The sequence below is a fragment of the Mesoplodon mirus genome (genome assembly GCF_964341445.2).
Source record: "Mesoplodon mirus genome assembly, chromosome: 8".
Classification (NCBI taxonomy): Eukaryota; Metazoa; Chordata; class Mammalia; order Artiodactyla; family Ziphiidae; genus Mesoplodon; species Mesoplodon mirus.
In genome coordinates, this window is record NC_138984.1 from 74,781,076 (window position 1) to 74,794,795 (window position 13,720).

Sequence of the window (13,720 nt, forward strand, 5' to 3'; positions counted from 1 at the left end):
CCCCATCCAGGGAAAATTGTTCATGAATGTATGGATCTAGGTACCTAGACAATTAACAAAAAACAACAAAACGTTAAGATGAATGACTGTGACGGGTTGTATGTTGTTCTTAAGTTCTAACTTTTGTAGGCACAGTTAACTTTATACGTTATTTCATTCCCTGATGGATGCTGACTTAAAACTGTAAGAGAGCTGTTAGAATGATGTGAATATCATTTTGTCCACCAAAATTAAGTTCCCTTAGGCTTTGGATACAAGGTTAACCTACAGCTCAACATTTAAGTCAAGTCCAACAATAAAATTCTCTTGAGTGCACAAAGCAAGATGACCAGCCTTAGGGCATCCAAACATGCCCTGTGACCTTCAGGTAGAACGTGCTTCCAACCTCACTGTGGAGTGTGCTGAGAACACAACCGATTTTTCTGCATCTCCCCACGGACAGCAGGGTGTACTACTGGGTCCTGTCTCTTGGGACACAGTTCATTGGGACTTAAGATCTTTGTTTCAACATGGATCCCTGATGATTGACCCTTGGGTTGGAATCCTGGTTTTGACTTTCACTCCTAGGGGGTGTGCACAGGAAGTTTCCACTGAAGTGGTCATGCCTCTTTCTTGTTACATGAGAGCTTAAATTTTCCCCCCGCATCTAATAGCTCTGGCAGCATGCCACTTGGATTTTACTTTATTTCAGCCTCCTGTTGGCATTGGACACACTGTGCTCTTCAAGAGTAAGATGAGGAGTAGGCCTTTTTCTGCCTTTGGTGTCTGAAGTACCCATTTTTCATGACATGGAAATAGGAATTGCCATCAGAAAATGACACCGTGTCTTCTGATTCAGGTCAACAATTTCACCCTTTGCACTTGGAGTTTCTCTTTTACTGTTTGCTTAACCTGTCACAGTCTCTTAATTAGAATGTATTGCTGGCGGACAGGCAGCATTGTCAAACTTTGTGCGTTTTATAAAAATATGCAAAAGCACCAGACAAGCAGCTGTAATGCCAACTCCTCCAGATGCAGATACTGAAATTCCTGAGAGGGGCGTCTTTCATTGTTTTCTTTCTTTGTTCCAGAAGCAAAGGCCGATAATGAACCGAGCTGTTCGCCAGCGGCTCAAGAATTGTTGACAAGGCTGGGATTTTTACTGGGAGAAGGGATCCCAAGTTCCACACACATCACCATTGAAGAAAAAAACGAAACCATGGTAATGCCCGAGGAAGGCACTGCATGTCATACCTGCTCAGAGGATGAATGAAGGCATGACCGTCTTCCCCCCTCCCTGAGTGGGGAGGTCATTGTTCGGGCCAAACGAGTCTGGGCTGCTGTGTATTGAAATTCATTTCAACAGTGTGTTTGTGAATCTTTGTAGTTGAGGTTGGGGCGGTGAGGAGAAGCAGAAGGGTGTAGAACTTATGAAAATGTCCACATTGACCTTCTGATCACCACCCGGAGAAGGGTAGCGGAATGAATTATAGCGGCTGAGAGAATTCCTTAGTAATGACACTACTTTTATCTTTATAGCACCGTTCTTCTCATCTGGCTGCTTTGGTATATGCTTTCCTGCGCATTTTTATCCGTTGAAAGTTTGGAGGGTCAGTGGGGTGAGGAAAAGATTTATAGGAGATGAATAGAGACAAAATAAAATGAGATCAAATGGTCCATCTACGGAAGAGCACTCCCCTTCCTAGGGAACAGCAGCCTGCCACATCCGAGCTGAGAAGTGTACGTCTGAATAGCAACGAGGGGCTGGAGCTTCTGCCCCCACTGCGAGGGTCTCAGTGAGGGGGTCATGCATTGATTGAGATCGCAGTGGCCACCCGTCTCCTTCCCCTGAGCGCAGAGCCCATAAATCTTCAGGAACTGAATCAGGTTGCAGTGCTTGTGAAACATTACAAAAACAGTTCCCAGATTTAACGCACAGAGGTCAAAGAACCCATTTGTCTTCTGCAGACGTTAAATGAAAGGAAGTCTGCCTGTTTGCTATTTCTGCTTTACTAAATGTACATTCCCACTAAATTATTTCTAAGACTGCCCTTTTAAGAAAAAAGAAGATGGCAAGGTGGGGGGGGGAACAGAACTAGGAGATTTCTCTTTTAAATTTTGGAAGACCGTATGTATTAAGATCCCTAGATTTGAAGAACAAAACAAAACACAACTGTGTTCCATTTTCCGGTTTGTAGTTTCATTGTTTTAGCATCAAAAACAAAGGGATGTGTAGCTGCGCTAACTCCTCCTTCCCTTCATCTTACAGTGCACAGCTCTGAGCCAAGGCATCAGCCCTTGCTCCACACTTACAAGCAGTACCGCGTCTCCTAGCACCGATAGCCCCTGCTCAACCTTGAATAGCTGTGTCAGCAAGACGGCAGCCAACAAAAGTCCCTGTGAGACCATTAGCAGCCCCAGTTCCACCCTGGAAAGCAAGGACAGTGGAATTATAGGTAAGAAGCTCACTCCTCGGTCATGTGCTGGCTCCATGCATTTCAGCCAGAGCATTCACCAGGCACTTCTTAAGAAGTTTTTAGCATGCGTGGTTTGTGAAGGTCGGCCCTCCGGGGCCTGCCCTGTCCTTTGCAGATAGCACCGGCTCCATGGACCAGCTGAGAGGATGAAGCACTGGCTTTTACATTCCTTGGTGTTTATTTTATAACCCTGGGTTCATTTGGTAAAAAATTTTCCAGATCAGGTCTGGCCTGTGAAGTTACAAAAATCTTCCCTCCTCACTGAGTAATTCTACTTGGTGGGGATCGGGTCTAGATAGGACACACCATAGGGCAAGGAAATCCCTGCATATTGAGAAGTCTTCCCAGCTCAGTCTCAAGGTCACTCACTGATCTCCCCACTTATTTCTGGGTGTTTGTTCTTTAGTTTCTTATAATGGCATCTGACCACTGTTTGGAGGCCAGGATTTTCTAAGGAAACCTAACTGCCCACACACACCCGTGCGCATACCCACAAAGTAGGTGTGCTTGTGCTGAGCTGAGAGTCTGGAGACACAGAGTGTAGTCCTGACTCTTAGGCTTCTTGACTAGGTGACTTGAGCAACATTTAATTGAATTCTTTGCACACTTCTTTCCTTCTCAAAGGAAATCAAAAGTAAGGCTTCTGATTAGGTCAGTAGTTTCTAGTCCCATGTTCACAGTAGAATCAACCAGGGAATTTAAGAGCCCTTGTTTTTACATCCCATCCCAGAAAGAGTGCATTCGCATTTCTGCAGGTGGGCCTGGGCGCCTGTGTGTCCCAGTCTGCAGCCTGGTGTCTTTCGGGTGAGCTATTCAGGTCTCTTGTGCGCTGAGGCCGTGCTGCTGTCTGACACCAGTGCTCTCCTGCACAGCTCAGCCCCTCCCTGTTGCCCAAGTGATGCACATGTCTTTGAGGGATATTTTATGTTTTATGTATGTAACCAAATGCAATGACATTTGAGCTTTGTTTTCTCCAGTCGCCTGCAATTTCTTTCAAGTGTAATTTGAAAAACCAAGCTCTGCAGGTTCATCCAGTTTTATTTTGGCGATTGCCCCAGAAGATCTGTGAGATGCCTAGTACTGGGTTGTGGGCTCTGTGAGGGGCCCGTCAGCGTGAGGAAGGCAGTCTCTTCCCTCAGTTTTCACTTGGATCAGGATCTTCTATGGGTTTTTGTTTCATTTTTGTTTGAATTGTCTCATTGAGATATAATTTGCTTACTATAATATTCACCCATTTAAACCATTGAGTGGTCTGTGTTTATTCAGTACTGTGCAACCATCACCACAATCTGATTTCAGAATATTTTTACCACTTCAAAAAGAAACCCTGTACCCTTAGAAGTCACACCTCGTTTCCCCACATACCCCAGCCCTACTCAACTGGTAATGGACTTTCTGTCTCTACAGACTGGCTAGCTCATTCTGGACATTTCATGTGAATGGTGGGTTGTGGGTTTTGTAGCAGGTTTGAATTCTTTTCACTCAGCTTCAAGCCCTTCCAGAGAGCTTATTCTAATTCCCCTTTCTCATCTCACTCTGCTTCCCCACCTGCTGTTTTGTCTAACAAATTTTTCCCAGTGTTACCTCTGTTTTCATGCCCCGTCTCTCTGAGCTGCCCACCACCGAAGGGTCTCTGGTATTAATTCTGTGATAGCCAGATGACTTTCTTTACAGCATTCTTAGCTCTTCTGCAATGTCCTCTCCTCCTCAGAGTTTGTCTTCCTTCAAGAAATTGGCTAGTGCTACAGATTTTTTTTTTTTTGGACAGCCTTTTACTTCTTATTCTGTGTTCTGGCATTGACGTCTCATGCCTCTGATTATGGCCAAGCCAGTTTCTTCTTTTGACAGAAACCTTTTCAATGACAGAAAACTACCCTCATTCATTCATTCATTCATTCATTCTCTGTCTCTTTCTCTCATTGAGAGATTGCTGCTATTTTAAAGGTGTTCTAAAGAGGGAAAAGAAAGTTGCTGGTTGGTTTTCTGCATTGTCAATGAACGACTGAACTGCAGGAGTATTGAGGCTCTTACTTAGTACTTGATTTAGTACAGTCCCTGCTGAGCCCAGACTGGTTAGTCCCCCTATTACATGCTCTCCATAGCATCTCAATAGTTTCAATTTACTTATTTTTTTCTTTTTAATTTTTTTTTGTTTATTTTATTTTTGGCTGTGTTGGGTCTTCGTTTCTGTGCGAGGGCTTTCTCTAGTCACGGCAAGCGGGGGTCACTCTTCATCGCGGTGTGCGGGCCTCTCACTATTGCAGCCTCTCGTGTTGTGGAGCACAGGCTCCAGACGCGCAGGCTCAGTAGTTGTGGCTCACGGGCCCAGTTGCTCCATGACATGTGGGATCCTCCCAGACCAGGGGTCGAACCTGTGTCCCCTGCATTGGCAGGCAGATTCTCAACCACTGCGCCACCAGGGAAGCCCCTCAATTTACTTATTTTTGTTTTGTTATTTACTTCTGTCTCCACATAGTTAGGGGGGCTTATTTATCTTATTCTGGCTATCTACTGGGCTCCTAGCATGGTGTTAGGCATGAGAAATTAAGGAAAGAGAATTGTGGCTACTTAACAAGTTGCATTGCAGGAGGCAGTGGTTTAGTTGGTTTCTAAGGAAGCTATGTGGGATTCCCATTCCAAGTTGGCATTGTCCAGTCTTTTCATGTCATCTGTATTTTAAGTTGTGTCTTGTCGTTAAAGTTAAATGACCCATTTCATGTCATTGAGGCTGTCCTTCCTTCCTTGGCTCAGTCAACATGTTCCCTTAACTCGGCTGAACAGGAAAAATGGCAACGATTGAGATGAAAGTGGGAGGAAACGGGAAGAGGTTCCTAAGTCCCTCTTTCAGCAAAGACCCACTGCTTCATGAGACTGTGCTTCGTGCCCGGTCACCTGATCTGCAGGGAGCGAGGACCATAGGTGCCCGAGAGGGAAACCCTGTGCTGGTGACAATGTTTCTCTGTTCTCTCTCCTTCAGTGACCTGCAGAATTAGAACCTGTTGCCAAGGGACACATTGGAGGTGTGGTAGGGAGGAGAAGGAAAAACAAGCATTTCCTCTCCAGGCAGACTTACCCACAGCTCTCTGAAGAGGTGGGCGTGGCAGGTCCAGAGGAGGGACGAGCTTCCCCCTGAATCAGTACAGGGTACGCAGGTTCCGTTGCCTCTTCAGGGAGCAGGGATCTGTGACTCATTTGTGGTTCTGTGATTGCTGGGGGTGGGCAGTGATGAACGTGTCTGTTTTTATAAGGTGTAGCCTTTGGGCATCTTAACTGTTCAACAGGGTAAAATATTCAAGAACACAGTGATCCCAGTGGGCACCGATGAAGGCGAGATACCTTGGCTTCCTGCTTTGGGAGGCCCTGCAGCTGCTTGTAAAACAGGCTGGTTAAGATTCATGTTCTGGATTACACAGGGCCTGGAGAAGGGAGAAAGAGGCTTTCCATTTAATTTTCCATTTTAAGTTGTTTGAGATTTATCAACCCATGGAGCTCAGTTTGGAGTGGCAAAGGTTTGGGGGTGGGCTGATGTAAAGAGCACACAGCTGCCATGACATGGCAAGCTTTGGGGAAGCTGTAGGCTCCCATCCAGGGCTCAGACCAGAGCTCCATGTACAGTATTAGCACAGTTTATTTAGGGGAAATTTCTAACAATGCTAACCCATCCTTAAAAACTGGGCCTCTCCCTTACTATTCAAGGTGACTTCCTTCATGATGATTCTATTCAGTCTAAATATTTTTGCCCAACAGATGCTGTGAAGGGAAGCTTGTGTTCCCACGTGCCCAGACAGCCTTCTCAGGCTGCCACAGGGTGCCCTGCCCGGGTTCTGTTTCTACTGGTTTTGATACATTTGCAGGTGAAGAGAATTTCCTTTTGGAATTGCTTAGTAGGAGAAATGGCAGGCTAACGACCATGAGAGGAATTTATTTGGGCCCCTTCCAGTCTCTCTCTGTGGAGGCCAAGGCCTAGCATGCCCCTCTCCACCACCTGCCCCATGTTCACGGTGTAATGCAGAGGGGAGTCCCACTGCATCCTATTTCAGGAGCTCCAAGTTCTTCCAACATAAATGTCTTTAGAAGTTTAATAATTCTGTCATGTAGAAATACTGTCTGAGCTGGATGGGATTAACTACATTCCCTACAAATAGCTTTTTTTTTTTTGAAGTAAAATTCCTTACTCTTTACATAATAAAATCATTGGCATTACCTAGAAGTTAGTGTCTGATTTTCAAATCTGCAATGTGAAAACCTTCTAACTGTGACAACAGCTGTACTCAGTCACCATGAAGCAGCTTTTTAATTATTTGCTTTGGAAAGGAAGACTTTATAAAGAAGTAGCATTTAAAGGTATTTCCTCCATGACAGAAAGAACATTTTTTCTTAGTGACACTCCCTTGAATATAACTTGCTTCCAACTGTTACAAATGGAAATTGTAGACTATTAATCCCGGCTTAGAAAAAAACTAAGTACGGGCAGACCTCAGGGATATTGCAGGCTTGATTCCAGACCGCCATAACAGAGCGAATATCGCAGTAGAGTGAGTCACACGAATTTTTTTGTTTCTTAATGTGTATAAAAGTTGTACTATAGGGCTTCCCTGGTGGCGCAGTGGTTGAGAGTCCGCCTGCCAATGCAGGGAACACGGGTTCGTGCCCCGGTCCGGGAGGATCCCACATGCCGCGGAGCGGCTGGGCCCGTGAGCCATGGCCACTGGGCCTGCGCGTCCGGAGCCTGTGCTCCGCAGCGGGAGAGGCCACAACAGTGAGAGGCCCGCGTACCGAAAAAAAAAAAAAAAAAAAAAAGTTGTACTATAGTCTGTTAAGTGTGCAACAGCATTATGTCTAAAGAAAAAAGCAATGTACTTACCTTAATTAAAAAATACTTTATTGCTAAAAAATGCTGACCATCATCTGTGCCTTCAGCGAGTTGTAATATTTTTGTTGGTAGAGGGTTTGAAATATTTCGAGAATGACCAAAATGTGACACAGAGACATGAAGTGAGCAAAATGCTGTTGGAAAAATGGCGCCCTTAGACTTGCTCGATGCCGAGTTGCCACAAACCTTCAATTTGAAAAAAACCCAATTTCTGTGAAGTGCAATAAAACATAGTATGCCTATATGTGTATTCATTGGAATCTGTGTGAAACCAATCTGATTAAAAAAAGAAAACATTACTGAAAATAGTGGGCTTAAAGCACTTTTTGATTTAAAGATACTGTTTAATTTTTGTTTATGTCCGTATCATGTTCAGTATTTTATGTGTGTGTGTATTTATTTCAAAGAAATGGGCTCTTTATTTAGGGAGAAAGAGGATGGATGTTGGATGAGGAGAAACAAACAAAACTCAGCTTTCCTATCAAGAGTTAAAACAATAAATCCTTCCTATCCATTAATGATAGAGGTGCCCAGGAGAAGGATTTCCAGGTAGCAATTTGAAAAATTCTGGCAGAGAGAGAGGTCGTTAAAAGTCAGCCATCCCTTCCATTTCCTTTCTCTGCCACCTGCCTGCCTGCTGACATTTATAATCTCCCAGTGGCTTTCATAGCGTGTTGGATAGGTTTCCTTTTGAGAGTTGGTGTTAGGACAGCTCCATGAAGGGAGGGGAGGGGGTTCTGAGTGGAGGACGGCCACATCTCACCTCTCACCCCACCATCTCCCGCACTGGGTGTGTCTTCTGAGCAGAGCAGGTGTGTCTCCACCTGCTCTGCTGCCCCACACCTGAGCCACCGCATTCCACCAGGCCAGGTAGCTTTCAGGATGATTAAGTGCTCAGAATTTTAAAAGGGTAAAGCAAGAACTCAGGCTTTTCCTGCTGCCTTTTTCCCCTTTCTCTGGGGAGTGGGGGAGGGAGCTTACATTTGCTCTCCCCCTGCTCACTTTGAAGCTGGGAGGCAGGTATACATTTTTTTAAATTAATTAATTTATTTGTTTTTATTTTTGGCTGTGTCAGTATACATTTAGGCAGGGGAATTACCTTCACAGGAATATTGCTCCTGCAAAAGTGGCTTGCAGTGAAATACTGGACAATTGATTAGCATCCTGCTGATCCTTGCTGGAGTTTCGATAATATTTGTTCTTCTGCCCAGTTGCTTAGGACATAAAGAAAAGTTACCGTGGGCTGACTTTTATCTTCCTGCATCTCTCTTCTCTGCCTTCCTAGGCTTGTAAAATGAAAGTGATTCCAGAGGTAGCTTTAGACCTTTTATTTCCTGGACTTTGTGTCCCAAGGGAGATGATCAGATGCAGAGAGCGGCACACAAAGAGCAGTTAATTGTACTTTATTTTCATTTTTAACTTGTTGTAACTCCTGTCCTTTTGATTTTATGCTAATACTGCTTTGTTGCCACCTGTCTTGCCCTGCTTGCTACTAAATTGAAATGCTTTGAAATTGATTTGGTAATAACTATTTAGAGTGTTTCAAATCTGTGTTACTATTCATTTTGCTACACTGCCTGCAATTTAAAAAATCATCCTTAATTATAGAAGCTTTTTAATCTCTTGGGTGAAGGGGGAAAATTTGCTTTTACATATATAATTTGGTAATGTACTTAACATGGGAAAGAAGTCCTTGGCGGTGATGGGAGTTAGCAAAGCACTTGCTATACTTGTATTCTGACCTTAGTTGGATTCTCCGGGTTGTTTTGTCAGAAGCATTTATTGGCACCGACTGCATACCAGGAGCACGTTTTTTTCAGTACTGGGACAACAGAGATAGGCACAGTATCTACTTTAAAACTTGTTTACCTGTGGAACCAAAGAATGGTCTCCTGCCCTTTGAAACTTGGGCAAGTTGTCACTAGCTGAAAAGGGTTTAAAACATGGCAGTGCCCTCTGATGGAAGGTGTATGCCGTAGGTGCATAATAATACCAACCACTAATAGTACCTTATGCTTTTTTCTGGAAGAGTCCGGAATTCTGTGGAGTCATTGGACTAAGTCAGAAGTGCCAGCGTCTAGGCCTTTGGTGTTCGGGTTATGGAAGCCTTATCAGGACACCGTGTCACGTGCTATTGCTAAAAAACTTCCTGTTGTTCAGGTCTGCAGGCTGTTCTCGGCAGGCCGCTGCCTGCCCTGTCCCACTGAGTCTGGGCCATGTGGGGTGGGGCTGAGGTTGGATGGTGTGGCCGAGTGAGGAGGCCTGTCCTCCCCTCCCCCACTGCCCCGCCCCAGCTGCCCCTTCGGGCGTCTCCACGTGAGAGGCCCGCTGAGCGCTGCCGTGACCGTTTGGCTGTGGCTCGGGCCCCTGGCCTCGCTGCCTGTCACAGCAGAGTGCGCCTTGTGCACAGCCGTGAGCGCTGAGCCAGAGATTTGGGACAGAGATCTGTCTGTCACAAGCCAAAGCTCAGGGCCCTCGGTGGTTCCCCAGGGCTGGCCAGAGGAGCCACGTGCTGCTGTCCATGCAGAGTGGCGAGAGGAAGAGCCAGAGGTGACTCAGGCCACCCCCCCGCCCCATCCTGCCAGGCGATGACGCGCGCGAGTGCCTTCGCCGGCCCCTCACCTTGCTGGGCTGCCGGAGGTGAGAGCAGCTCCCCCGGGCGGCGGCGAGCCAGACTTGTTCCCTGCGGTTTGTTAGTATGTGGGTGGGGCAGAGGGAGAAGCACCGTCTGGCATTTCTGGTCAGAAGGTTTCCTGCAGGCTGGTCTCATCCCTGCAGTCTTCCCCCTTTGTCACTCAGGGAAGTCCAGAGTGTGGCACGGCAGCCTGAACCGTGTGAGGCGTGAGTGCACAGCAGAGGAGTGCACCGAGTGCTGTCGGGTCCAGAGGATCAGGTAGTGGGCCCGTGGCTTCCTGGACCTGTCACTTTGATCTTGCCCCAGCCTCGGTGGGACGTTCTTCGCTTTCTAGAGTTGTTGGTGATCTTTATGCTGTCGGGTCAAGGAGACAGTGCACTAGTTGGATTTTTCTTTTCTTCTTTTTTTTTTTTTTTTTTTGGTACGTGGGCCTCTCACTGTTGTGGCCTCTCTCGTTGCGGAGCACAGGCTCCGGACGCGCAGGCCCAGCGGCCATGGCTCACGGGCCCAGCTGCTCCGCAGCATGTGGGATCTCTCTGGACCGGGGCACGAACCCGTGTCCCCTGCATCGGCAGGCGGACTCTCAACCACTGCGCCACCAGGGAAGCCCCGGATTTTCCTTTTTTACTCACATCCTCCCTTCCTCCACTTTCATAAGCAACCAGTCTACTTCTTTCTTGTTTGGTCTCTAATTGTTTGGTCCTGTGTTTTAACTTTTAGACTCTTCCCGTCAACCATTAAACTGGATATAGAAGCTGAAAGATGTTTGTTTGGGTTTTCTTAGTGCTACTTTATTTTTCTTCAGTTGTATGGGGAGGAAAGCATTCTTGGGTCCTTATGATATGTGAGGCACTTTACGTATGCCCTTCTATCTGATTTTCTCTCCCAGGGAGAGAGTTTAGAACAGGGCCCGGGCATGATTAACACTATTATAATATTCATGTTAGCCACTATTGTTATTCTTATTTCCTAGGGATACTTATTTATTTATATTTCATCCCTCCCTAGTGGATTTGAAATGCTCATAGGCATTTACTAAAACAAGATTTTTCTTTTTCAGGGAAGGTATGAGTTGGGAAAGAGTGAGAGAAAAGATGAAGTCATCAGTCAGGTTCATAAGATTTTATTAATTTTGCTTATAAGTGGGCAGAAAGTTTTAAGATTCCTAGTAACCTGTGTAAAGAGAGAAACACAAGATGATGTTAGTAAGGTAAGACAAAAATGTGCCCATTCCTAGTAGTGGGCCCAGAGAGACATACCCCCTTGTAGGTCCTCAAAAGAAGAAAAGCCAGAGTTTGAACCAAGCCCCTTGCACTTTTCACCTCTTGTCTTTTCCAGAGCTAAGAGAGAGAAGAATTTGGCTCTGTGTGTATGTTTGACATCAATGGCCCTTAGTTTCTAAACAATTCTGGACTAATGCATTAGTCTATAATTATTAGTCCATCTATAATTAGTCCATCTATAATTCTGGACTAATACATTAAATACTCAATGTATTTCTGTCTATCTAGATATTTATTATTTTTGGCTGCATTGTGTCTTTGTTGCTGTATGCGAGCTTTCTCTAGTTGCAGTGAGCAGGGGCTACTCTTCGTTGCAGTGCACGGGCTTCTCATTGTGGTGGCTTCTCTTGTGGAGCACAGGCTCTAGGTGCGTGGGCTTCAGTAGTTGTGGCACGCGGGCTCAGTAGTTGTGGCGCACAGGCTTAGTTGCTTCATGGCATGTGGGATCTCCCCGGACCAGGGATTGAACCCATATCCCCTGCACTGGCAGGCGGATTCTTAACCACTGCGCCACCAGGGAAGTCCCTTAATTTATTTCTTGATGTTCTTTTAAACCTACAACTTGATTTAGATCCCACCAAACTACTTACTGGGCCCTGGACTTTACTGTTTTTTTGGTTTTTTAAATTTTATTTCAAGTGAACATTCGACATATGAAAGAACCTTCAATAGGCAAAGAGGGGATGAGGGAAAGTTGGGAAGGAGAAAGAATCATTTTATTGCAGTGCCATACGTAGCAAAACGTTTAATGACTGAGTGGGTCTCTATCTTTGCTTCCCCCACCTCCCAGTCAGACTCCCTCCTGGCTGCTGTGAGCCCATGACTGGCCTCTCTCCACTAGCCCCTGCCCAGGGGCTGCTGTTTTTAACAAGGCAGATTTCATGAACTGCAAAATGCTTTTTAGCCACAGATACTTTACAGAACTCCTTTTACATGTTGAGAATTGTACAAGGCAAAGGGAGTTTTAATACACACTGCATGTGCAGTCAAAAGGACTGGTATTGGACATACCACTAACTGTGTGTGTGTGTGTGTGTGTGTGTGAGAGAGAGAGAGAGAGAGAGAGAGAGAGTGAGAGAGATAGAGAGAGAGAGAGAGATCAGTTTCTCCCCAGTGTGTTTCCATATCTATAAAGTGGATTGATGGTTCTCAGCCTTTCCACCTCTTCTCTCGTGTTGTGGTGATCATGTATATGTCTTAACATCATTAGAAAGTGCTTTGGAGGTGGTATAGCCCTGTGCAGTAGTAGGTGTGGTTAAATGTGCCGGTTCTACAGAGGAAGATAACCGCCTGTCCTTGGCTACAAGGAATTTTCAAGTTACATGGAGAGTCGGAAGTGGTAGCACAGGAGAATCAATGAGCAGTACTGAACCTAATTTAATACTGACTTGTAAGGCACAGCCGAACCTCGTAGCTTGGTAAAACTTAAGGCCTGATAAGTTGCTCATTTTACAGAATCCTTTGTGTTTGCAGACTGAGACCCAGCCTGAGTGACGATGGCAAGTCTTAATTGATGAACACTGGCATCTATAGTAGTTGAAGGAATAAGATGTTAGAATTTTTGAGTTGAGTTGTTAGGGAACTTTTCAAGATTATCCAGTCTCTGGAAAATGTCATATGGCACTGATTTTTTAGAGCTTTTTTTTTGTTTGTTTGTTTTAAAGAAACATCACAGTTAGGATGTTGCCCTGTGTGTATTAAAACTTGAAGGCGACTGGGTTAACTTAATTAGGAGTTTATTTCTGTTAGCTTGGAAGAAGAATAGGTATTTTTTGAGTAGCTTGTCACTTGTTATAAGAAATACTTTCCCTTTCTTGGAGACTGTGGAGCTTCCGTCTTTGGTGTGCTTCCTAGGTCGTGTGGGAGAACGGGGGCCTTCATCTGCCCCACTGGATCTGCTTCAGAGCTGCACTGTGCCTGAACCGAGATGAAAGGTCACTGCCTGGGCTTCCAGCCGTCAGCCTGGGTCTGGTACTGGATCCCAGGGAGGAATGTTGTGAAGTGGGGCAATCTTAGTGGAGCATCTTTTGGGGGAGGGCCCTGGCTTCAGAGCTCCTCACCTGCCTGCCTCTGAGAGGGCCCTGGTCAGTGTGGACTCTGGAACGCGTCCCTCACTTGAACTTCTTGAGGACAGTGGGAGAGTCTCCTACTTACAAACAGACTGTAAACTCGTAATATCCTCCTTTTGAAATCGTGGCCCCATCTGGGACTTCTCTTCCCAGCTGCCTGGGTGCCTTCGTCCTCCACCTGCTTCCCTTCCGCTCACTGCCACGACCTGAGTGGTGCCACTCATCAGGGCCTGGGCACCTGTGGCTGTGCTGACAGAACTGGGCGTTCGGCCTGTCCCTGCAGCCCATGAGCCCTGACCAGAATGTCCCTGCCTAGCTGCTGCTTGGGTCCCGGAAGCCCTGCTTCTGGTGCTGTCGCTGGTGACAGGGCGTAGGGAAGTCCCAGTTCCTGTTCCCACTGCTTG

General features: G+C 45.9%; 1 protein-coding gene across 4 annotated transcripts in view; it reads left to right on the forward strand.

Annotated features, from left to right (window-relative positions):
- TANC1 (tetratricopeptide repeat, ankyrin repeat and coiled-coil containing 1) overlaps nt 1-13,720 on the forward strand; it is a 239,929-nt gene that overhangs the window by 155,726 nt on the left and 70,483 nt on the right. For 3 of the 4 annotated variants that reach the window (XM_082629880.1, XM_082629879.1, XM_082629882.1), the window contains exons 5-6: nt 1,071-1,201; nt 2,249-2,435. In XM_082629880.1, the coding sequence (XP_082486006.1) occupies nt 1,071-1,201; nt 2,249-2,435 (318 nt within the window). The remainder of the gene's footprint in view (nt 1-1,070; nt 1,202-2,248; nt 2,436-13,720) is intronic. The other variant, XM_082629881.1, reaches the window with a different exon arrangement.